We start from the raw sequence: 26,020 nt of genomic DNA, 5'->3' as shown, positions 1-26,020 counted from the left end.
CGCAGTTTCACCTATAACATGGTAAGACTTTTTGGCTCCCGAGGACAGCGTTATATCGGGGTAGAGGTGTATTTCAAATATCAGCCAGTAAATAGCCTTTAGTGTTATGGAAATTTACCAGCCCAGATAACAAAATCTTCTCACCTACTCTGACAATAACAATATTGCAAACCCTAACATTATTGTACTTTTCATCAAGTAAGTGGGCAAACCGAATGTGGCATGGACTGAAGAATGCTCCAGAACAATGCTTTTCAGATTCTTCCCAATAAAAGCTAAAGCACTACACTACAAGTACAACCATATCTAATAACCAGCGTATGATTTATCTAAGTTACAAGAAACATGGTTGAGTTGTGTCCACATAAAAGGCTTCCCGCCCCATACACACACAATAACCAAGTGCCAGTCAGGTTTCTGCATTCATATATAAAATCATAATTAGGAGGCATAGTATTGGCAAATTCTGGGAAACTTGGATAAGTAATCCCATAGATCCTCAGCAAGGACAGAGTGCACAGAGGTTATTATATCTTAGGTAGCTAAATATTTACTGATTTTTTTAATTTCAGAACTATTGATAAAAATATCTGTCAACATTTCAGTACCTCTATTTAGTGAGTGGGGCTAATCTCTCCTTTAGTAGGAATGCCATTTTACTCATTGTTCCTGGTATGGTCCTCAGGATTTCTGATCTGATTATATGATGTGAGACAAACTCCTTTTCCCAATAGAAAGCACTGAACATGTTGTTGTGCCTTCTGTTTTTAAAATAACCTCAAATACATCTAAAGCCCAAAATCATTCTGGTATACTGAACTGCAACTTCTCATCTAATTTGCCATCCAATACAAATCAGGCGACTATCATACAAGAAGTCATTTGTACATATTCTGTACCTCACTCTCATAGACATTATTAAAAGTATGTACTTTCACGCAAATATGTATGCAAACATTTCAACTTGCATCTCTGCCTGTGACTGATTAGATATGCTTTTAAAATACCCCAGCTTAGTCGAAGAGGAGTTTGATATTTCTAGTAGTGTTTCCTTCCAACTGGAGTCTCAAACTGTTTTTCTAAAAAAACAATTTTATATTTTGCTAACTGTGGCATCAATGATGCTGTATGTCAAAAGTTTCTACTGGTTCTGCAAAAATATATAGAAGTAAATTTGCTACCTAAAGTATTACTAATGTCACTCTTACTGGTACCTGAAACACAAAAAAAACTCTAGAAGTAATCAGTTTAAAAATAAGAAAAAAATTTGTATTGTTTTTGCCTGATCTAAGTCATGCAACTCAGCAAAGAAGGAAACTAGATATAGGTAAGAAATAGTAAGTCACAGGATCTTCACATCCATCCTGATTCTGACAAAACTCCAGGTAACACAGAGGGACAAGACTTCTGTTTTGAGATGCTCTTAAAGGAAGTTTATATCAATCATAGAAATGTAAGGTTGAAAGAACCTCAGGAGGTTGTCTAGTCCATCCTCCAACACTAAGATGGAACTAAGTATACCTAGACCATTCCTGTCATGTTTGTCTAACCAGTTCTTAAAATCTCCAACAACAGGGGCTTCACAACCTCTTTTGGTAACCCATTCTAAGTCTTAACTATCTTTATAGTTAGCATGTTTTTCCTAATATCTAACCTGAATCTTTCTTAGCGCAAACTATGTAGATGACATCTTGTCCTACCCTCGGTAGACATGAAGAACAATTAATGGCTGTTCTCTTTCTGACAACCTTTTACATATTTGAAGACTTATGTCCCCCATGAGCCTTCTTTTTCTAAACATGTCCAGTTCTTTCAACCTTTTATCATAGGTCATGTTTTCTAAACCTCTTATTTTTGTTACTCTTCTCCGGACTCTCACCAGTTTGTTCACATCTTTTTAAAGTGTGGGGGCCAAAACTTGACACAAAGTCATCCACAAATTTCATTAACATACTCTCCATTCCACTATCCAAGTCATTAATGAAAATATTGAATAGTACTGGACCAAGGAGAGATCCCTGTGGGACCTCATTTGATACCTCATCCCAGTTTGACAACCACCATTGATAACTACTCTTTCAGTACAGTCTTTCAACCAGTTGTGCACTTAACTTACAGCAATTTCATGTAGACTATATTTTCCCAGTTTGCTTATGATAATGTCATGTGGGACTGTGTCAAGTGAACAAGAGAAACCAAAAATCAGCTCTTGTGTATCACCTCCACTTCCCTGGTTCTACTTAAGTCAGGAAGAAGAGGTAGAAGAGCAAAGGAGAGGACAGACGAGGGTAAGGAAACAAAGCAGTAGTCTGAAGACCAGGACTGGTGGTAACACCCAGAAGACGAAATCAGATTACCTATAAAATCTTGATGGCAGGAATGGTCTCTTAGTATATGTTTGTACAGCACCTAGCACAGTGAAGCCCCAACCCTGATTGGAGCCTATGGGTATTACTGTAATACAAATAATAAATTGTAACGATAAGAGGACATTGTGAATGGGAAGATGCTAGAGGGAGGTAGGAGACAATACTGGGAGAGGGCAGCTGATGAGGAAACTGACAATAGCATCTAGCATAAGTAGAAGGGAAAAGTGCCCAAAGGGTGCGTGGGATAACAAAAAAGAATTTCCCTCAGTTTGGTAAGCAGAATGAAGGAGAAGCCCTCCAATCTGCAAGTATACATTTAGTGTAAATTTCAGCTTGAATTTTCAATCCAATATAGGTATGCACAATGGATGAGAGGAATACTTCCTACTGAGTTCAAAAGTCAGAAGTCAATGCATTTTTTTAACTCATGATTTCTTGATCTGTTTTAGATTTTTAAACTTGCAAGGTTGACAATACTTGCTCCTCTGACTTTTTCACCTCCCTCCACGATTAATAAATAGATTTTATTCCCTCCTTGTTTCTTCAATCTATGCTTTGTAAAGTTATTTAATGCACATAATGCAAAGCAATAAGTGAAGCAATAAGACAGACATAATTCTATAAATTGAAAAGATACGGAAACAAATTATTAAACAGTAAATTTGTAAGCACCTCGAGGTTAATATGGTATTACGGAAGAGTCAACATAGATTCGTCAAGAACAAATCATGCCAACCCAACCTAATTTCCTTCTTTAGAGGATTACTGGATAGGAGGGAAGCAGTCGATATGATATGCCTTGATTTTAATAAGGCTTTTTAGTCTCACATGGCATTCTCATAAGCAAACTACAGAAATGTGGTCTAGACGCAATTACTATGAAGTGGGTGCATAACTGGCTAAAAAATCATAGCAAAAAAGTAGTTTAAATGGCTTGCTGTCAAAACGAGAGACTCTAGTAAGGTTTCACAGGGGTCTGTCCAGGGTCCAGTACTATTAAATATTTTCATTAATTACTTGGAAAATGGGAGGGAAAGTGTTCTTATAAAAATTGCCAATGACACCAAGCTGGGAGGGATTGCAATCAGTTTGGAGGACAAGATCAGAATTCAAAATGACCTGGATAATTTAGAGAACTGGTCTGAAAACAACAAGATAAAATTCAATAAAGACAAGTGCAAAGTATTACTCTTATGAAGGGAAAAATCAAATAATGCACCAAATACAAAATGGGAAATAACTAGTTAGGAACTAGTACTGCAGAAAAGGATCTGGGGATTATAGTAATCACCCATATGAAATAACCCTTTCTTATAATGACTGTCATGCTTTATGCTGTAGCAGATTACAGTATCATTTGGAGATGATGGCTAACATATACCCATAATGAGCATTTGATCCAAACGCTTGCAAAAGCAATGTGGCTGTCAGTCTCTTAATTTTCAGAGAAGCCAAGATACCATCCAATACCATACCATGGAAAAGGTGGGATTATTACATACCACATATACTAAGGTTATTTTCTAATAAGATTAGAAGAGGGAAAAGTAACTCACCACTACTGTGACAGTCCTTTCTCCAGTTCTGGTGAAAAATGGTGTTGTGAACAGGTCCCAAATCCTGCTTTTTCAAAGACCTTTAAGAAGAGATGGCAATTCTCTAACTGGAAAGCTGATTCTGGAGGAAGGAGGAATCTTTTGGAGGAAGAGGGAAATAACCTAAAGTGAGAAAAGCACAGCCTGTGAAGAAATATGGAGCTAATACTTCAGTCCTTCCAGTTTCCAGTTTCTTCCAGTAACAAGAAGCCAGAAGAAAACTATGGGGTTGGAGAAATGGATAATAGCCCACTTTCTCCTCCACATCAAAAGGAAGTACTTTGATATGTCTGTACAATACAAGACTTGCTAAGGCTATGGCTACACTACAAGCTTTTAGAGACACGGCCATGCCGCTACAGCCGTACCGCTAAAAGGCACACAGTGTAGCTGCTATTTGTCGACAGGAGAGAGCTCGCCTGCCAACAAAAAACTTCCACACACACACACACACACACACACACACACATACACACCCAGGAGCAGCAGTGGCTGTGTTCACAGCTGTTCACACCAGCGCTTTTTGTCAGTAAAACTTTTGTCATTCGGGGGAGGGGAGGGAAGGTGTTTTTAACATTCTTGAAAGACAAAAGTTTTGTGGGCGAAGTGCCAGTGTAGACAAAGACTACGAATAATCCTGAACGGTCTTCTCTGCACTTAGAACAGCAAATAGCATACTGTATCAGAGTGGTCCCATATCTTGTCTCTGACCCTGAACAGTACCAACTACTTCAGAGGAAGGTGCAAAAAAACATGTAATGGAAAACTATGGAATAACCTGCACAAGGGGAAGTTTCTTTCACTTTTCTCCTTGCTTCTCCCCATCAACCTATGTTACAAACAATTCTTATTTTTTCTTCCACAACATAGAGAACAAATCTGATCCTCTCTGTTTTAAGAACCGAAACCTTCCTCCACGCCCTGATTAGCCCCCATTTTGACTGTTGTCACCTTTCCTCTGCCCTATGCAGCACTCACATCTCCTCTCCATGCAAAACACTGCAACTGAAGGCACGTTCTTGGTCTGACATGACCATCTCACACATGCCCTTGGAATCCTTGCACTGGCTCCCCACTAATCACCACATCCATTTTTGTAAGGGTTGTGCTCCCTTTAAGGGCCCACAATAAACACATCCAAGTCTCGGACCTCACCTCCTCTAGCATCCTCCTCTGTTCCGCTAATTATCCCTGCCGAGGTGCAAGTCTGATCCTTTATCCTACCTGCTTCCACGGGGGATAAACTCGCTGTACTGCTGGGCAGGAGGGCGAGGTAACTAACGGGCGATCCCCTCGATGTGGACTTTAGCGATCTCTCGGGACTTTTCACACGATGCACATTGGGGTCCCTGGTCCAAGTGTCCCGAGGCCGCCTCTCCCGCACGGCGCGGTGCTGGGGCCCTGCCGGCCCGGCTGCCCGCAGTCCGGCTGCACAGGCGGCGGCTGGGGCGTTCGCTCACACTCGGGGCCGCTCCCCCGCTCTGGGCGCTGGCACAGGTGAGTCCCGCTGCCCCCGCCACACACAGTCCCCAGCCCGGCCAGACTGCCCCTGCCTCAGACTCCACCAGCCCCCGGGGCCCGACCAGCCACCCCTCGGCGCCCGGGGCCCGTGCTCACCGTTGGGTCAGAGCCGCTGCACGTGACGCGACCCCCACCTCTTCCAAAGCTCGCGCCACTAGCCGGGACCATTCGGCTCCAGCTAGAGCAGACACGCGCCCCCCCGGCGCGTACTACTTACGTCATTCAAACGCGACAATACTATCCCGGCTTCCTCCTCCTGTGTTGCGGGGTGTGCGTGCGACTAGTGTGCGCGTCTCCGGGGCTCGCCGGCCGCCGCCATGCCGAAAGTCAAGGCGGAGAAGCGGTGCCGGCAGCAGCGCCGTGAGGGCCAGGGCCCAGGTGAGGGCGCGGGCCCGGCGGGGAGAGGCCGGGCTCCCTAGGCCCGTTCGGGCGGAGAGGGAGCTGGCCCAGGGCTGGCGTGTGCCACTGCTCTCTGGCCCACAGGCAGCGCTGGGTGCCGCTTGGGGAAATGGGAGCCCCGACGGGTGGGCGCAAAGGAGTCTAGGCTCCAAGTGCCGCGGGCGGAGATGGTGTGGCGCCGTCACTCGCTCCCTGTGAGGCTCTCAGCAACCCCGCCGCTATCGGAGTCGCCGCTAGGGAGCGTCCTGGCGGCCCTCAGGAGCGCCGGAGAGCCGGTCTCTTGGAGGCGCTGCCGTAGCATCCCGGCTCGGCTGCGGCCTGCGGGATGGAGCTGTGCGCGGGGAGGCAAAGCCCGGCAGGAGCCTTGAGAGGTCTGGCGGCTGCAGTCTGCTCTCTTCGGTGGCCCTAGTGAAAACTGATGAAGCCGCGGGCTCTGCTACGGAACCCTGGCCGGCTAGTGTTGGCTCTCCTTGTTTTAAGCTTTCTTTAGAACATGCTTTTTCTGCAAGCCTTTTGAATGATGGCCTCCACTCCAGGTACTGAGCTTCGGTACGGGTATTGCATGCGTTAGGACTGCGATGTTTGCGTTTAATTTACGCCAAGTTTCCTAGTTTGACAGCTCCTGGCTTGTGCTTGTACACTGGCGAGCATGCTGTTGTCATTCCCATTTTATTACTGATATACAGCTGTGTAAAAAGACAAGATCCATATCCTAAAAGAGCTCTGTCTAAATACAATAGTGAAAAAAGTAGTTGTGGTTTTAGAATCCTAGCAGTAGTATTGCTTTAACCTGAGTACAGTGTCACCAATAACTTTCTTTATTGTTGTTCCCTGTATCACTAATAATGGTATTTCCAGCTGCAGTGGTTGATATTGTGGGCTCCCCTGCTTCTGGAATGTCACTACTCCTAAGTGCCAGCCTTTACAATCACAAGGGCATTGTATACTCCAAGGGGATCAGTGTACTACACACAGATCAATGGAAAGAGAGAGGCAGTGGTTGTTATAGTTAATGTCTTAGACTATGATACCTGGAATTTGCCACTGTCAGGAGACAGAATACTGTGCTTGATGGACCGTGGGCTTGACCCAATATGGCCGTTCTTATGTTTACACTACAGAGGCACAATTGCGGCATTGCAGCTGTAGCACGCCTACACGGTGGGAAGGGGTTTTTCAGTCAGTGTGGGTAATCCACCTCTTTGAGAGAGAGCAACTTTCTGTCATCCTAGCTGCATCTATAGTGCGGGTTAGGTCAACCTAACTGTGTCACACAGGGCATGAGCTATTTCAGAGCCCTGAGCCATGTAGCTAGGTGGACCTAAGTTTTAGGTGTAGACCAGGTGTTAGACTGCTAAAGTGGTCTAGTTCCAATAAAAGAATGTGACTCACTGCTTTAGAAGTATAAAATCTAGTTTGCTGTGATATTTTTAATGATAGTGATATAACTGGCTTGGTTATACCTTATTTTAGGTATCATGTTCAATACTGGAATTGGCCAGCACATCCTGAAAAATCCCCTCATTGTTAACAACATTATAGAGAAGGTTGGTAATAACTGGACCTAACTAATTAAAATAGCTGTCATAAGAGTTGCATTCAAATGTTCTATCTCAAAATCTTTTAAGGCAAATGCTTGTAAACAATTTACAGCACTACTTAAAGTTGGATACTGTGTAAGTCTGAGGTGCTTAATCCCTTCCTGGCCTCTTGAAAGGTATGAGGAATGTTAATTCAAGATAAGCAACACGGGGTCCTGTGGCACTTTTAAGACTAACAGAAGTATTGGGAGCGTAAGCTTTTCATGGGTAAGAACCTCACTTCTTCAGATGCAAGTCACCCACGAAAAGCTTACGCTCCCAATACTTCTGTTAGTCTTAAAGGTGCCACAGGACCCTCTGTTGCTTTTTACAGATTCAAACTAACACGGCTATCCCTCTGATCGTTAATTCAAGATGTACAGTTGGTGAAAGATTTTCTAAGTGCTTTCTCTCTTCCTTCAGAATGGCCATGGGTAAAATCCTGGCCCCATTGAAGTCAGTGGCAAAGCTCCCAATGTCTTAAGTGGAGCCAAAGTTACACATAGGGTTTTGTGTGCACACAGAGATGTGATTACCTAATGGCTACATTTTCAAAAGGTTGCATGCAATGAAAAGTGAAACTGTTGGGCAACTTTGCTTTTGCCTTGAAAACAAGTTCTCCAAATCTATTAACCATATACAGGATCAGCTCCATTAATGTCTGCACATAGAATTCTTTAGTTAAAATTACTTTGCAATATTGTTTTTTATTATTATTATTATTATTGGTTTCCTACAATCTCATTTGTTCTTAGGCTGCCTTACGGCCCACGGATGTTGTCCTTGAAGTAGGACCTGGAACTGGTAACCTGACAGTAAAAATGCTAGAGAAAGTAAAAAAGGTAAGAATGAGTTAGGAAAATTCATCTTGATTTTTCATTGAACAAACTGCTACTTAGTAGATGAACAAATGAAAAAGTGTCCTCAAACTGGGGGTGGGGAAATAATGTATCTATTCCTTTCTGGGTGTTCGTATCCTTCTCTCTGTACAACTCCACTGATAGAGTAAGACTGGTGCTTTTAAAGTGAAGCTAAGAATATTTGACAATCAGATACTCAATGTAATTTTAATCTATCTACTGCATTAACATTTGTGTTGGATCTTTACCATTTTTACAAGGCATTCAACCACAATTAAGTAAAGAATTGTGCTTTACATGTGTGGTTTTCTTCAATGGCCTTGTTATCCTTCTGAAATTTTAATATAGTCTGATACTTTTGTGATAGAAAAGGTGCATATCCTAATGTAAAATTTTTTAAAAATGTCTGTAACAAAAGCTATTCTTATTCTGAGATAATAGGAAGAAGTCTATTCATAGTTCTGATTTGGTTAAAGTTGCAAATATAACTCTTTGTTTTCAGGTAGTTGCTTGTGAACTTGACCCACGACTTGTGGGTGAACTTCAGAAGAGAGTCCAGGGCACGTAAGTACTACCACTGGAAATAGCTCCACTGCATTTTAGGGGCCTGACCTCTTTAGAAATGTGTATTTCTAAGGTAATAACTGTGTTTTTTTCCATCCCTAGATGCCTAGCAAACAAACTAGAAATAAAGGTTGGAGATGTCTTGAAAACTGACTTACCGTTCTTTGATACATGTGTAGCTAACTTGCCTTATCAGGTAGGGGCAAAGCAATTGCAGTGGAATAACGGTTTACATGAATTTTTGATGGCTTAGAGAGGACATACTAACAGTGTTACTCTTTCCCTAGATTTCTTCACCTTTTGTTTTCAAGCTGTTGCTGCACAGACCTTTTTTCAGGTATATAGACAAGACTCTCTGGATTGCCTAATGCAAAACAAAGACTAATTTTACAGAACATCTGATTTGGGATTATTGTTAATGATATTAGCCCTGCAAACCACTAGTCAGGAACTCTCCTCAGCATAATACTCCCAATGGCCATTGCCAGTGCCAAAGTGTTAAACACCTAGGAAGAATTTAAGACTTGGCATAACCAAGTGCAGCTCCCACTAAAGTAAATGGGAGTTTGCTTCTGCTTACTCTAGAAAGGACAACCCCAGGCCTAAGCAGAGTATCTTAAAAGTTATGGAGAAGTAGAGCAGATTTGGACTGGAGGGTGGTGGGGTGTCTCCAGGGAGATCAAAGCAACCGTATGTTTAATACACCTCTACCTCGATATAATGCTGTCCTTTGGAGCCAGAAAATCTTACCGCGTTATAGGTGAAACCGTGTTACATTGAACTTGCTTTGATCCACCGGAGTGCGAACCCCCCCGCCTTCCCCCCTCCTCCCCCGGAGCACTGCTTTACCGCGTTATATCAGATGGCGTTATATCGAGATAGCAGTGTATATGGTTGCGTAGCTTGCTTAAGTGCTCTTGCTGATAGTTTAACTTGAACTGGAGTACTGCTATTGCTGATGCCATTGACTGGAAATGAAGGACTAGTGGGGGTATCTACTTTTACTATTTATTTTTCTAAAATTAGATCAGTTTTGAAATGCAAATAGCTTATTTTTATTCTAATTTGGCAGTTCTGCAGATTCAGACTCGTTGCTGCAGTACTAATTAGTGACATTAGGTACCAATATGCCTATTAGCAGTCAGCAAACTTGTCATGCACAATGCAAGGTTAATGATCAGCACTTTTTTAACTTAGTGAAATACCAAAAAACAATTAAAATCAGTGGAGGCTGTTAATTTACTATTTTAACAATTTAATTCAGGAAAGTTCATTTCAGAAGAAACATCTGGCTTTCAGAGGTCCAGAATGAGAGGTATAAGCAGGTGGAATTATTTCACATAGGTTGTGCATGTAAGACTGAGACTACATTCTCTTAATTTCCTTCTAACCACTAGGTACAAATAGCCAAGTTCAGACCAAGGGTAAGCAGGTGCTATAGTGGGTTTGCTATAGTTGTGCTTGACTTGCATCAGGGCTGAGTTTCTCTAATATGAGTGTATGACACATCTCTGTTTGCCTTTAAAATAAAAAGCCAATAATCTACAAGTAATCGTCTATGAATAAATTATTTGCAATATAGCACTCATGTTTTCATTTCTTTAATTCTCAGGTGTGCAATACTTATGTTTCAGAGAGAATTTGCTCTTCGTTTGGTTGCAAAACCAGGGAATAAACTATACTGCAGACTCTCAATTAACACTCAGTTATTAGCCCGTGTGGATCATCTAATGAAAGTAAGTGAAACTACATCTATAACTAATGTAGGAATGTATGTCAGAGTGAGGAGGCTTTCTCAAGAATGTGAATATTTGCTTCCTGCTATTTGAAATAGTTACCTAATTTTTAATGATTAACAGGTTGGAAGGAATAATTTCAGGCCTCCACCCAAAGTTGAATCCAGTGTTGTCAGAATAGAGCCAAAGAACCCTCCACCACCTATTAATTTTCAGGTGAGATTCAAATGCTGCACACCATAGCCAATAAAATAACTGAATAATAGTACTATTCGATGTTTCATTCTATATGCTCTTTCAAATGGTGTAAAAGCAACATAATACAGCTCATGTAACCTACATTAGCAGTGTTAAAGGGTTTTCTTAATCAGTTTAAATAGGCCTAACTCCATCATATCAATAGACTAGACCAGTGGTTTTCAACCTTTTTTTTTCATTTGCAGACTCCTAAAAAATTTCAAATGGAGGTATGGACCCCTTTGGAAATCTTAGACATAATCTGCAGACCCTCAGCAGCCTGCAGACCACAGGTTGAAAATCACTGCACTAGACATTCATTGACTCTCCATTGTACCTTGCCCCTTCTTGATCAGACTCATCTGAGTATCTTTCCAACATTATCTGGATGCCCCAACAGCAGTTCAAACTTAGCTTTCCTCAGAACCCCTGTTCCTTCCCTGGAAGTGACACAGGCCAGGATTGCTGTGGTTAGGTTTGTCTCAGACTGAAAGGTAAAAGCATTTGGCCAGCAGCTGGTGGTGATAATACCTAGCTCTTTTGTAGCGCTTTTCATCTATAGACCTCAAAGTGCTTAAAAGACATTTATGGCTGTTGGCAGTATTTAGTTGATCAAGAGCAAAGAAGAGTCCTTTAGGACTCAGAGACTATGCACTCTTGCTGAAGATCGACAATCCAGGGCAATATTACTCTAGACATTTATTAAGTGTTTCCCTTTTTTACATATCATCACCCCAGTTTTGCCCAGGTTCAGCCAGATGTTCTTCATTCATATGACTTCTAGCTATCTAGATATCTATGTGATTGTCCAGTTAGCAGTTCAGTAATGCCTGCCTACCTTTGCCAGTGAAGTATTTAGCTTGTCAATTTGTACTACATTGTACTGGACTGAGCTGTGTTGTGCTATTACTGAGATTTACCTCTTTGTCATTGTGCTGTCATGAAATTAATAGTCTGGCCTGGTTGTTAGCAGCTGTGTATTGCTTCAGGCAAATGTTGTGCATTTTGTGTTTCAGGAATGGGATGGTCTAGTAAGGATAGCCTTTGTCAGGAAAAACAAGACACTCTCTGCAGCATTTAAGTAAGTTATTTCTATTGGAGGTTTTTTTTTTTTGTTTTTTTTTTCAAAGTTTAAGGGTTTATCTAATTGCTTGTTTCTCCTACAAAAATGCCTAGCAATCCTTCAGTCTAGTTCTGTAGCAAGCCTGGCTTCAACAACCATGTTAATAAGACTATTCAGGCATCCCCATAGTGCAAGGTTGGACAGTTTACACTGTGGTCATGGATATATTATACAGTGAAACCTTTACATGCCAAATAGGCAGCTGCCTTAAGAGATCACCCAATGTGTTTAGTACAGGTGCTTCATCTTTATTATAAAAACCTCTGAACAGCCACTCAAGTCACAACTTGTTTTTTAAGAAAACAGGTTTTACTGCAGATATAGTTAGACTTCTGTATCCATGGTTGACTCACTGTATTGACTCACTTTTCAGATCAAGTGCGGTACAGCAGCTGCTGGATCAGAATTATCGAATTCACTGTTCTATACATAATATTGTAAGTAGAATGGTTTTCCTTTTTAATGTGTTAAATGTAACATACAAGGTAAGCTAAGTATGAGATGTAAACTTCAAAAGCAGCAAGATGGTACAAAAAACTTACATCCAGAAGTTAAAACCTATCAGAACAAACATTACCTAAGAGTACCTTTAGAATAACAGAATATCTAAAATAAACAGAATTCTAAGATCCTCTAAACTATAATGAAGGTTTACATGAGAATTTAGAAACAAAGGATATATTGGGATTCCACTGATGTCTCCAAGGGTGTAATTTTACTCTCCTCCCCACTAAGGGCTGCTCAGACCTTGGCATAGTATAAAACCATTGACACTGCATCTATTTGAAAATATTTCTAGTGACTCATCTGCAGTGAGTTTGAGGTTGTTTACAGAAATCTAGAAACCAGGCATACACTGATCCATTTTTAAAAAAAATATTTAGCTCTTTTAATAAGATCTATTCCAGATCCTTAGAAGAGAATGGTGAGTCAGGTTAACTTCAGCTAAAGCAACCTGTTATGTATAGAATTGTGCTTAACATCTAAAGTATTTTTTTGTTCAAAATATACACTAGTTCCACATTTTAATACTGGCTAATGTGGCATTCACTATGCTGTCCAGTTCTTTAGTCTTCCTAACTTGCATGGTGCTGCATCAAAACTTCCAATTTGCTCTGGGGATATACATTATTCAAAAATAAATTTCTCTTAAAACTTTATGATCTTCTCTTTGTGCATATAGAGCCAACCATTGATATAAAATAAACAGTTTTTTAATTAGGTAGCTGTAGAACCTAAGTAGTCTAGAAAAATAACTACATTCTCTGAAATATTTATCCACTGGTTGTTTTTATCCTGATTTTCTTCTTCCTGAGGGCAAGAAGTGTATAATTTCAGGGGACTTGTGTCTGACAATGATTAGTTCACCTAACCTAGGATTCAGTGTTTGTCTGGTTGGCAAGATGGCTGTATCAGGATCAATATAATATCCATAATTTTCAATGTCTTCAATGTAATTGCTTAATATTTCAGTAGTTTAATATTGTTTTAAGGGAGGGTATGAAGTTAAGCTGGGCCACACAGTATTTTTTGTGTTTTGAATTCTGCAAACATTTAAACTCATTCTTTTGCATTTGATCCTCTTCGCTCCACGTATTTAGTCTGTCTATTGCACTAAACAGTGCAAGATTCTGTATTTTAAAGAACCAGATAAATAAGGTGTTTGTTTAAAATTACACTGGACCTCAGTTGTTTGGGGGAGGGATAGTTGTTTTTAAGCTAATATTTAGCATTTTTGGGGGTACAGCTAACGGAGGGTAAATCAAGCCAAATTTCCAGGTTTTACTGTCACTGGTGGCTAATATACTTTGTGTTGATACCTCAAACCCAAAGGTTTTTATGCTATTATACATTTAAACTGTTATAGACAAACATACAGGAACCAGCATCTTTTGCTAAATTCAGTGTGGATATGCTCAACTTTAAAATGGGTTGAGATGAGTTTCCAGCAGGTTTAAGTGGTAATAAAACTAGAACTAGCATAGTGTTCAATGGGTGGTGGTTTCCCTTTTGGATGTTTAAATTGGGTCCAGGCTACCTAATCAATACCTGCATGCTTGGCACAGAAAAGTTATCTCTGCACTTAAAGTAGCACATAGAGTTCAGACACTGCCCACCTGGCTAGTACAGGTATAAATAGCAGTGTAGCTGGTGAGGCACAACTTAGGCGACTAGAGTGCCCTACCCGTGTGCTCTACATGCCCAAGCAGTGCCTCCCACATCTACACTGCTATTTTTAGTGTTGTTGTGTCCCACTGCCAGCGCCTTTCCCCACCACAGTGAAAGGCTCCAGTGGGTACAGACAGCAGGAAAAGGCCCCAGGAGTTCCCTGCTGCCTCTCCACTGCAGGAGTCTTTTTCTGCTACACGTAGCTGCACCCTGTAGTGATAAGTGTGGATGCAGCCTGCCTTTCACTGCCACTTGTAGCTGCATGTGTAGTGCTTGTACTCTGCACACTAAGGGTAGACATAGCCAAAGATGCAAGCAAAAAAAAAAGGGGGGGCAAATAGATTTATATTCTAGTAGCACCAGAACCTCTGATCTACGTGCTGAATGAAGGTAGAGGTAGGCATGGTTCCTGCTTCTTTCTCAAGTATATTCATACCTCCCAACATTCAAAGTAGCTAAAGTAGGTTGGATACTCCCTCCAGGAACTGAGGACAGGTTGGGGGTCGGGGCGGATCCTGTCCCCTGCACGGGGCGGGAGGGGAATTGCAGGGTGAGCGCAAAGCAGGTTGCTCTGCAGTGGCAGCTCCTGTTCTGCAGGGCTGGCTGACCTCAAGTTCCTGCTCTGAGTACTGTGACTTGGACCCTGGCACATGGGTTGCAACACTGCGCAGGTTTAGCCCACATGGGCCAAATCTGAGTGAGTGGTGTTGCAATCCTGTGCACCAAGTTGCAATGCCACTCACTCAAATTTGCCATCCCCACCCCTGCTGGGGGCCAGGCCAAACCTAAGCAGTGTTGCAAACATGGACAGCAGGGGCCAGGTCACAATGCCTGGAGCAGGGAGCCTAGTCCAGCCAGTCATATGGGGCAGGCGCTGCTTTAGCCGGGGGTTTGTGTATCAAAGCGGGACAGTCCTGCAAAAGCCAGGCTTGTTGGACAGTCTGTGTATACCTTGATGAGAAAACGGCAACCTGAATTTTTATTCTTTAAAGCATTTTTCATCTGGAATGGTCAGTCACTTTGATGTATAGCAAAGCTTGGGCATGGTGCTTGGATACCTGAAGACTTGTGGAATGAACAAGCTTTTAAAAATCATTAATGTTGAAGAAATAACTTATCTGTATTGCAACTTACATTGACAGGAAATACCAGAAAACTTCAAAATTGCAGAGAAAATACAGATGGTTCTAAAAAATACAGGTTTCTCTGAAAAACGGGCTCGCTCAATGGATATAGATGACTTCATTAGGTAAACTCATGGTCTCTGAATTCCCTTCATACTTCAAACACTTATTGTGCTCTGTTCTAAAAATGAAGGCACATCTCTGGGTTGGATTCAGGGAAAAGAAGTGATATCCCAAACATTACTCTCTTTTGATATGAGATGTCAAACTTTTGACATGCTATAGATCCAGTGAGTACATTACTGTAAATATAGGGGAAACTACCTCTTAGTACGCTCTTTAACTCTAGTAGTCTAGGATGATTTTAGGTCCAACAATGAATATATATGAAAACACTGGGGATTCTGAACGGAAGACTGAGTCTGTTGTAAACTTACTTATGTTAAACTTCTAGATTAGTAGAATTTAAATTTGTGCTGTATTTAGTTGAAAACTTACCCTAGACTGGGGTTCTCAACCTTTTTCTTGCTGAGCGCCCCCCTCAACATGCTGTAAAAACACAGGCCCTGTGGGGGAATGGGAGGGAAGGGAACTCAGGGCTCTAGGCCAGGAGGGGCCTCGTGGGCATAGGTATAGTTTTACTTCTAATTGAGGGGGGCAAGAGCTGGCAGGGCTCAAGCCAGCTCCGCACAGCGGGGTTCAGAGAGGGAGCGCCACCTCCACCCCGACCTCACTCAGGAGGGCACCCAGCCTGAATGGACTGTGGGCAGGATGCAGCCAAATACTATAATTCAAAGGGGGGACTCAGTTCAAAAAGTCTGAAAACCGCTCAGGGATGGGAGTAGCTGGGGCTGTGTGTGGGCAAGGGGGTAGCTCAGAGTGCAGGGAGGCAGTAGCTAGGGCTGTGTGCAGGCAGGGGAGTAGCTCCGGGTGCAAGCAGGGGCGTAGCTAGGCGCTGCATATGGATGGGGTGGGGGCTCCCAGTGTGACTTTAGCCCCCCTTGCCCCCCCCCCCGCCGCTACTCCTGGCTTCTAGGGGGGGAGTTTGTGGGCTTCAGCCTTGTGCCACTCCCAGCTGGAAGGGGGTGCTGTCAGCTTCAGCCCTGTGCTGCACCCGGCTTGTGGGGGGTGGCGCTAGCTATAGTGCTGGGGGCACTGGATTTCAGCCATGGGGCTCTGCAGCCCCCATGCAAGGGCTCACAGACCCTCTGGGGCCACAGACCCAAGGTTGCAAACCGCTGCCCTCCACTCCAATTATCTGTTTTCTGTGAGCGGCATTATTTATAAATCCTTAAACTCATTATTACACATGATGATGCTACACGCAGGCTGAGGGCAATAAAGCAACACACATTTAATCAAATTTCTGTTGAAAAGGAGCTTGACAGTTGGATTACATAAGGCTGAGAGAAGTAGTTTATCACCACAGATGAAGATCCTGATCCCTTAGTATGAAGAAATGGATTATATAGCTTAAACTGCTGTTTACAGCATTCTGGAGTACCTAAATCTTATTCCATAAATTACATTATAAGAGTAGGACAAGTTACCTCTAATTTTCATCTTTCCTGAAGTCTTATACATCTCTCCCTTAGCCTCCCTTTGAGTTTCTAGGCGCATTAGACAGCCTACAGAATTCTGAAACTGCGGCTGTTATATTGATGACCATGTGTTCTCTTGTTGCTTGTCATCAAATTAGGCAGTAGAAATTCTATTTTACTGTATAGCTTCAGAATGTTTGATACATTGTTTACTCAAATGTAACACAGGATATTAAAGAAATGGCCTAGAACACTTGCGTACAAGGAAGTACTCACTTGTTTTCCTTTCTATACTGTTATCTATTCATTGTTTAGGAAATGTGGCCAGCTAATCAGACCTTGACTCAGATGGAGAGGAGCTACACCCAAAAGGGTAGTTTCTGCTATAACTAATTCCATCTTCTTGGCATAAGTGACTTAACATGTCTTGCTCCTGTGCCCATCTAACTCAAGTGCTGCTCTTTGGCTAGTGAAGGTTAAACTGATTGGTAGACAAGGTTGCTCTCAAATTACATCTGTCCTGAACTTCCAAAGTTGAGTGCTTATAACTAGTCCTTACCATAAACCTACTAACAGCTCCTTGACGTAATGACTGGAACAGAAAGCAGTATTTTAAGACTTCTCTCTTCTGACCCACTCCCTTCATCTAGGTAGTATTTGAAGTAAGTGTTACTGTGTGAAGTACAAATTCATGTAAGTTGACCATTTTAATTTTTCAGAGTGCTGCATGGCTTCAATTCAGAAGGCATCCATTTTTCATAAATGGCTGAACAGGGAGCATTTTACATTCTCTGGGGCGAACTGAAATGTGACATCATCAAAGGTGTTCATAGGAGGAAGACCTCTCATGTTGAGAGCAATCACCAGCATACAAAGTTCATATGACTATTCTGCAATAATTGCTCAGAAGTACTTGTTTGAAGACAATAGCTGTAAAGGTGCTGTGTTGCATTTTAAAATTGTAACTGTCAAGACTAAAGCTGTGCCTTTTTTCCCCCCATCAGAGCACTTTTTAAATGTACCCTATGCTATGAAGTGGCTCCAAAAGCCCCAAATTAAACCCTTCCCTCCCTGACTTTGCACCTTCTCCTGCCATTACAACATTCAGAATGGAACTCAAACCTTTGTTTGGCCACCACAGAACTATTTGTAGATTGGTGACATGATACCAATTCATGAGAGTTTAGAATAAATTAATTTAAAAAAAAATAAAGTATGCATCTCTTTAACCTTTCCTTTCTGGTAGCTACCATAGGCCCTGGACTATTGGAGAAATTGCTGCTAGACTGAGCAGATCACCACTGTATGTGTTCTAGATGTAGGGGCAGTTAACACTCTTGGGCACGTTGGCTGTGCAACCTGCTAGCAAGAGCATGGTAGGTTTTAAAAAGACAGAACAGTTCTTTTGCCTGGTACAGTCCTCTTAAATATCCAAACTTGTTTTCAGCTGTAGTTACATCTTACTGCTAGACCCTGAATTGCATTCAGAGGCAGGGAAGAATATGATACTACCATTTTCACATAAAAATTTTCTGTAACAATGCAGTTTGACAAACATTGTATGGTGCCTTTAAACTGCCTTAACCATACTGTACACTTAAGTACTCCATCTGTTATAGACATCAAAGTGCTTTACAGGGCTGGGTAAGCAGTATTCTCCTATTTCACAGATTGTAACTGAGGAGCACAGGTTAAATGTCAGTGGCAGAGCTGGGAACAGAAATCACCACACTGTCCATACCTCTTTCTTACACAAATAACTCTAGGATGTGCAGTAACTGCACTGGCTTTTTACTTAAACGGCATACATTAAATACTATAACCTGTGTACATCTAATCTCAATAGAGATCCCTATACTTAAATATTTATCTCAATTGTAGGCAGTTGTACAGTACTGAAGAGTGCTATATATCAGATGATATTACCAGATTACTATTCCAGGCAAGCAGGAGAGGTGGTTTCTTGCATAATTTTCCCCCTTACATCTCCCTTTAAATTCTTAACATTGAATATAGGCAGTAAGCTTTGTTACAATGCTAGCTGCATTATTCCATTTTTGTTAATGAAACTTACAAAATGTTCCAAAAGTATTTTAATATTTAACATTTCCTTGTTCTAAAACTGAGTCTTTGTTCATAGTGTGAATTATAGGTTAAGGGCTACAGGGTCACACCATTAAGTAGCAGTTAAAGATAGAGTAAATGCTCTTGTGCTAATTGCCTATGCTTAGAGCAGTGATAGGCAAAGCTAGATCAGCCTTGGAACACAGATTCTATAACACCCTTTTCCCCCTGCCAATGAAGAGGTGGTTGATGGCCTTAAGTGCAAAATCTGTAAATGCAACAGCTGGAGATAGAGGGTTTCAGGCCTGGAACAGCATCTTACAAGGAACAAGCATGTCATTCTCTATCATAAGGTTCTGTAAGTAAGTATTGCTTCAGAGTCTGGACAAGAGAGCTTTTATTCACCTTAGGCTAGCACAACAGCCCTCTTCTCCCAGCATGCAGAAAATAAGCAATCTATACAAAACTAGCAAAGCCTAGCTTGACAAACTGATCTGCAGCCAGTAGCTGACTGGAGTAGCAGCAGCACTGGTCCCCTTTGTTTTGGCAGGGAGGGGGAAGTGTCCGTAAAAACTAAGGTTTTATCTCACACACTTTGGTAGGATTTAGACTCTATTCTCTAACTTCCCTCTATGCAAGCTGAGACAATCGGCCTTAATTGGTGTGGTATCCTACCCTTTTAAAACCTCAAATCAGCAAGTGTCCTGATTTCTTACTATAAACATCCACTTGAACTCTTGCCCTAAGTGTATCACCTTTTGGAGAATATGTTTACCACAAGATCTCATTGGCTGTCCATTATAGCAGAATGTTCCTAAGAAGCTACTCTCCCTAAAGTGGAAATACATAAGTGATCATACTACTTTCCTTTCCATTATTCCTTTCCCACATGATTTCTTTTGTGATGTGAGGCCTAGTTTGGGAGACAAGAACTAGTCAGTGAAACATTTAGCTAAGAATAATATTTCTCATCAGCAGTGTTTTACATAGAAGAATTATTTTAAAAAAATTGGACATGGATAGGAGCAGGCATATTATCTAAAATACAGCAGATTCATACTTAAACTAGCTGCACAGTTTCTCATGAAATTTACAACAATCTGAATAGCATCTACCATTCTTAATTTGCAGTTTGATGCAGTAATCCATAATGAATCACATTTAGATTACACATTTCAGAGGATCTTAAAGCACTATATGTATTGCAAGACTCTTTACAGGTAGACAAAAAGGTTGTGACGTGCTAAAGGACCACCACCCACATTATCTTGACTTCTTGTATATAAATCTTCTACATGATATGGCTCAAACCTTGAGGAAAAGTGAGATTTAGACTTAGCAATTCAGATCATTTTAATTAAAGCTTTTGATTTAAGAAGCAGGAAATTCTTTTAACCTACATCAGTTACTATGAACAGAAACACTGTTGCTAGTTTTACTTAGTTATCTAATAAAATTTCCTTTTAATTTTTTGATGGATTGCATTCTTAGATGAATGCAGTGAAAGATCAGTACATTTTGATATAGTTGTTTAAGGACTGAAGTCAGTGAAACAATACAAGTCTGTACAGGATGGTTATTACAATAAAACAAACACCCATTCTAGCACCATGTGCCTTTTAAGTATGATTTTTTTTTTTAAAAATCAGATACATCTAATTTCAATAGATGTGATCACAAAGTAAATTCCTTCCCAAAGCAAATGCAAGTTTCATAGAAGTAAATTCTCATCTCTAATTGATGTTTCATTGTTTAATTTATTAAACACATTGTGTAAAATCTACATTGCTTTTTCAGCTTTCATGTTTACAGATAGGAGCTTTTTACCATGATGCAACAAAGGTCTCCCATAGCCTACCTTCCTATGGGAGTTACAAACATTAAATGCTGAGAATCTCTGGCTCATTTAGCTCTCTTTTCATTGCCTTCCCTTTATTTCCCTTCAGTCCCGGCATAAATGGGCTTGTGTTCCAAAAAACAAGTTTAAAACCATTCCTAGGGTCTGCTGATATTAACTCTTGGAATCTGTCCTGGAAACAGGGAGAACTCAGAGAGGGCTAAAATTGTTTGACAAAAAGTTCTTACATAAAAGGTTTTTGTTTTTTTTCCCCCCCCTTCTTTTGGACACTGACTGGCAAAAATAACTCAAGTGCCATCACCTAAAAAGTGCTGGATACATATGGTGCTATTTGTGAGACTTCAGGTACCTGTGGGATTTATATCGTATTATGTAGAGTTTGTGCAGCCTATTGTGCAAATCCAAAATGATAGATTCACCCCACTTTTCAGCTGCTGGCACTGTACAAAGGGAAAAATATGCATTAGCTACTTTCTTTAAAGCAACAGTACTACTCCATACAAACTATCTGCAAACTACAGTTAATGCACATGTAAGTTGTCATGCTAGTATGTGAAAAGGTATTGTGTTTATGCTATTCACTGGATCCCTGAACTTTTATAGTCCTCCTACCCATACGTAGAGATCAGATTGCACCTTTATTCTAGACAGCATTTATCACACTTATACACATACTGTATATCTGTATTATTCTAACATACAACTCTCCTCCATACTTAAATGTTACCTTTTATTATACATCAACTAATTTATATTGTTCTTTACAAAGAAAACATTAGCATTTTATAACCATTCTTTATGGTATTCAAATAAATCATGATTCCAGATTTCTACGAGGATGGAATGTCCAGCTGTTGTACATCCTGTGAAATGAACTAGTCACCGAAAAAAAAAAAAGGCTCACACACATTAAAGATGTACACACAATAAAAGTAATTTACATTGACAAATAAGGAATGTCATTTATTAAGGCTGTGCTTCAGAAAGGACATTGAGGATCAAGTAGCCTTCATCAAGGCACAGAATGGGAATAGGTTAGCACAGCTATCTCTAGAAGAGAAGTTATGTACAATCACTGATGAGGTGTGCATGCACACAAACACAATTTAAAACTGAACAGCTGGTCTTTGTAACAAAATTGGACATCATTAAAAGGAAATAGTGAAGTTTTTCAAGTCCACAGTTTTACTTCATTATTAAAAAAAAAATGGCAAAGATTTCCAAAACATAAAATTCACAATTTGAATAAATGAAAATTTTTCAACAAAGTGCTTCACAGCTCTGAACCCTGCATGGTTGTGCTGTGCTGTCTGGTCTAGAAGCATTCTGGAGACATCATTGAAGTGTTTCACACAAAACTGAAAATGTCATTCAGGTGAAGGAGAAACTGGACATTTCCACAGAGACTTCAAAAGTTTTTACGCTTTCAAGTAGTTGAGTTCTTACAGCCACCGTCTCATAACAACTGTATGTTACAGCAGTAAGGGTTCGGGGGATCCATTAGCAGCAGAGGCCCATTTCAAAGGGCACGTGGTCTCTTCGGATTGATCTGTTTACTGGCCTGTTCCTCCTCTTGTAGAGCTGCCCGGAAAGATTTCACTTTATCTTAAAAAAAAAAAAAAGAAAGAAATGCCACTATGCTTGTATTCAGCGGGTGTTTTGTAGGTAAGTCTTGAGGTTGCAAGTATTTCACCAGCAAAGAGCACAAAGTTGTTGCATTCCTCCATACATGTGAGCAGAGGCTACAGACAACAAGGAGCCAGGGAAGATAATGGACATGTTTGAGTACATAAGCTCAAGTGTAATACTCCCTATATAAACAAGTTTCTTAGCAACCTATTCCCGTCTTAGGCCTTACTCCTGTTTCTAGGAAACTTCACAGTAGCACATTCAATGCAGAGTATGCTTCCCAGGCACTCCCTGTCCATCCTTATCAGCTATACGCACAAAATCTCCAACTGAGCAGTACAGGATTAGCCTCTAACATGTTTCTACATATTAATGCAACTTCCCGTGCTATCTTTAAAATCTCTAGAATTGGATTGGAGACCATTCTTTATACTGACATGACTGATTTAAACATCTAAATGAAAACAATGCCTTCCAGAATCCACTATTTTCCTGTAACACAGAAACGGACTTTTGTGACTGCAGTTACACAACAAATGGAGACTTCCTCCACATTTATTTATTTCACTGCAAAACTCCAGAGAATTAAAGAATACTGGAAGAGAAGGGTGTAAAGGTAATTCTGTCACTGTCTTCCTTTTCACACCCTACAACACTATAATCCATAGATAGTTACACAGCTCCATCTACCAAGAAACAAGGAGAGAAGACTCAAGTTGAGGCCAGTATAGAGAAACTAGTTCCAAAATCTCTGAGCAATAAACAAGAGTAGGAGTACTCATCACCATGACCAATACCCTCCAAGGGGAGGAATGGGAGAAGTACCAACAATTACTGGCAATAATTTCCTTTTCCATCTCTTTTTCCCCACCCCACAAGAATTCATAATCGGCAAGTGTACCAGGCAGTATGAATAGAAGCAAGTGTTTATTCTAAATAGCTATGCTTGCAGCACCTTATTTCAAAGGCAGTCTGTAATGATTTTGAAAGAGAGTGGAGTTGCCCAATTTGCTGCTTTACCAAAGCCATTGTCAATGTCTACCAAGTTCTCTTCCTCAGAGGAAGCAATGGGCTCACAGGTGGCTCAAGGAAAGTATAACACTCTTTTGTTAGATCCGTTTGAGTTACACTTAACCCAACACACAGTGTTAGAGCAGGAGCATTAAATATATAACTCATGGGACACATCCAATAAATGCATTCATGTGGCCTGCAGGACATATTCAGATTGTGCAAAATCTAAAACTGTTTTCTTTTTTTTTTTTTTTTTAAAGGAACTTCCCAACATTATGGTTTCAAAGAAACCCAATATATCCAAAACTAATGACTCAGAGGTGTACATTCACCCCCATTACTCTCACTGGTGTGACCAATTATGCCATGAGGAGTGGCTCTAGATTAGATACAGTCTGAAGAGACAATCTGGGGCACTGAGAAGAATCTGCATTCTGATATGATTGAACGAGAGGTTGAAAACAAGCTGCAGAGATGAAGGCTTCTGAGCTGAGAACACATTCGTAAGCAAGAGCTGTTCATAGCTGGATACAGATCTAAACTCTGGTGGGCAGACCTAGAAGAGTGACCTAGAAGCAGTCTCCCCAGCCTCTGATATGCAGCTGGGAAATAAAGCAGCAGTTGGGAGTTAACTGGCAGACTATTTATTTCTCTCTGCCTTATTTTCCCTTTTCCTGCAATTCCATTTAGACTGTTTCCTTCCTTTGTTGTTTTGAATGGGCTAGGACAGAGAGATAGACAAAGAGAGAAGAAAGCTGGAGGACTGAGCATAGGTTCTAGACTTCCAGGATCCAGGGGGGCAAAATGAAGAATTTTTCCTCTATACTGGTACTGACAGATTATTTGCTTCCTTGAGCCGGTGTAATGGAGCTATAGTGCTCTCTGAATTGAATATGGGTTGTAGGACAGAGGAAGAAAAAAAATTCATAACAATATTCACTTAAGCTCATTATTGTTAGTTAGTCCTTTTGATGCATAAAAACCCACAGCTAGTAACACACACATAAATAGGGGTCTACTTAAATCACGGCAAAATCACACATTTTTCACAGGTTGGTCATGGCATACATAGCAAGTTTCACAGATGTGTAACACATCTGTGAAATTTGCTATTTATGCCATGACCAACTAACGAAAAATGTATGATTCCTCCGCAGCGTTTCTCAAACTGGGGGCCCAACCCAAAAAGGAGTGTGACGTTACACTCCATATTCTTTATGAAAATATACTTATGATAGGGATAGGACATAACAGATATACTTTATGCAAGATGGCTCATGTAAGATATCATTGGAAAGGTTATGATTTACTGAATGTGATTATCCAATTTGTATGCATGTATCATTTCTGTATCTAAAGTTAGGAATATGGACTATATAACCATTACAGCTGGGTATGTATTTGGAAGACACCCCCCAGACAACAGGCCATCATATTTGATGGGCCATCAGGAAGAAACAACAAGACTGTGAAGATACTAATCTTTCTCCTTCCTGCGAGGTGTCCCGGACTAGCTGACACTACTAGGTCAGGTGGTCCTGCCACCTGGTACTAAACACTACCTTGGACTTCTAGTAATTTTCCACTCACAGGAAGAGGAGGTCAAGTTTGGGAAACAAAAGGCTTCCCGCCTTATGTAAATTCTATTTAAGGCTGGGAGGAAAGGCATTCCAGACTCTCCTCCATGGCCTACCCAAGAAGGACTGCTGAAAGAACCTGAAAGGACAAAAGAGACTAACCTGAAGGGAAAGGCAGGGGTGAGTCCAGACTGAGACAGGGGTCCAGTCTCTAAGAATAAATAACTAGAACTCTGAGCTACAGAAACTCTGCATTCTGCCTAATTCAACATTTAGGGTGAGAAATTACTTTTTGTAATCTGTTTCTTTCGTGAATCAAGCTTAGTTTGTGTGTTTTGTTTTATTTGCTCAGTAATCTGCTTTGTTCAGTTTGCTACCCCTTTAACCACTTTAAATCTGCCTTTTATAGTTAATAAATTTTGTTTTCTTTATATTAAACCCAGTTTCTGTAATTTCTAACCGGGGAGAGTGGGGGGAATGCAGTTGTGCATATCTTCCTCCACACTGAGGGAGGGGGCGAATTTATCAGCTTACGCTGTATAGATTTCTCTACAGCACAAGACAATATATCTTTGGGTCTGCACTTCAAGGGAGGTGGACAACTGAGTGCTGGGGCAAGTCCCTTAAGCTGAGTCTTCCAGAGCGCTATGTCTGTGTCTTTCTACAACTGTGTGTGGCTCTGCCTGTGTGCGTGTGCTAGAGGAGGCTTAAGAGCCTGGCTCAGAAAGACAGGTTAAAGGGGGCCCATGCTGGCAGTACAAGCAGCCTCAGTGGAATCTCAGCACATCAGGTGGCATCTTGAAGGGGGGCAACCCATCACAGGGAGTCGCAAGCTTATTAGGGGGTCACGGTATTACCACCCTTACTTCTCCGCTGCTGCCGATGGTGACACTACCTTCAAAGCTGGACACCCGGCCAGCAGCTCTCACTCTCTGCTCTGCCTTCAGAGCTGGGCGACTGGAGGCCACATTTCATGGGGGAGACCAGATTCCACTGTCTGTGATGTGATTTTCACAGCTGTGAATTTGGTAGACCCCTACTCATAAATGGACAAAAAACA

General features: G+C 41.1%; 3 protein-coding genes across 16 annotated transcripts in view; 1 reads left to right on the top strand and 2 right to left on the bottom strand.

Annotated features, from left to right (window-relative positions):
• Positions 1-5,721, bottom strand: part of IPO11 (importin 11) — a 253,163-nt gene extending 247,442 nt beyond the window's left edge. Inside the window, exons 1-2 of one of the 5 annotated variants that reach the window (XM_034773322.1) lie at positions 5,703-5,721; positions 3,926-4,087 (exon numbers count right to left, since the gene is read on the bottom strand). The gene's annotated coding sequence lies outside the window, so the exon portion shown is untranslated. The other 4 variants (XM_034773326.1, XM_034773323.1, XM_034773321.1 and 1 more) reach the window with 4 other exon arrangements.
• DIMT1 (DIMT1 rRNA methyltransferase and ribosome maturation factor) lies at positions 5,699-25,398 on the top strand. Of its 4 annotated transcripts, XR_004646103.1 has the most exons (13): positions 5,699-5,863; positions 7,358-7,431; positions 8,220-8,306; positions 8,827-8,888; positions 8,991-9,084; positions 9,176-9,225; positions 10,501-10,624; positions 10,748-10,840; positions 11,878-11,942; positions 12,358-12,421; positions 15,296-15,402; positions 17,538-18,194; positions 23,644-25,398. XR_004646103.1 is itself a non-coding variant. In XM_034773337.1 (12 exons), the coding sequence occupies exons 1-12, from the start codon at positions 5,803-5,805 to the stop codon at positions 17,578-17,580; spliced, it is 924 nt and encodes a 307-aa protein (XP_034629228.1). In that variant the 5' UTR covers positions 5,699-5,802; the 3' UTR covers positions 17,581-21,654. The 4 variants fall into 4 exon arrangements, 3 of the variants coding, with proteins under 3 accessions (XP_034629228.1, XP_034629230.1, XP_034629229.1); XM_034773337.1 differs by lacking the exon at positions 23,644-25,398 and having other exon boundaries at positions 17,538-21,654; XM_034773338.1 differs by lacking the exons at positions 5,699-5,863; positions 23,644-25,398 and adding an exon at positions 6,181-6,420 and having other exon boundaries at positions 17,538-21,654.
• The window catches only part of KIF2A (kinesin family member 2A), an 83,649-nt gene continuing 78,248 nt past the window's right edge, over positions 20,620-26,020 (bottom strand). For 3 of the 7 annotated variants that reach the window (XM_034773329.1, XM_034773332.1, XM_034773327.1), the window contains one exon: positions 20,620-22,345. In XM_034773329.1, coding sequence (XP_034629220.1) covers positions 22,260-22,345 — 86 coding nt within the window. In that variant the 3' untranslated portion in view covers positions 20,620-22,259. The other 4 variants (XM_034773331.1, XM_034773333.1, XM_034773330.1 and 1 more) reach the window with 2 other exon arrangements.

The sequence above is a fragment of the Trachemys scripta genome, chromosome 6 (assembly GCF_013100865.1).
Source record: "Trachemys scripta elegans isolate TJP31775 chromosome 6, CAS_Tse_1.0, whole genome shotgun sequence".
Taxonomy (NCBI): domain Eukaryota; kingdom Metazoa; phylum Chordata; order Testudines; family Emydidae; genus Trachemys; species Trachemys scripta.
Note: the sequence above shows the minus strand (reverse complement) of the source record. Positions and strands in the feature narration are given on the sequence as shown.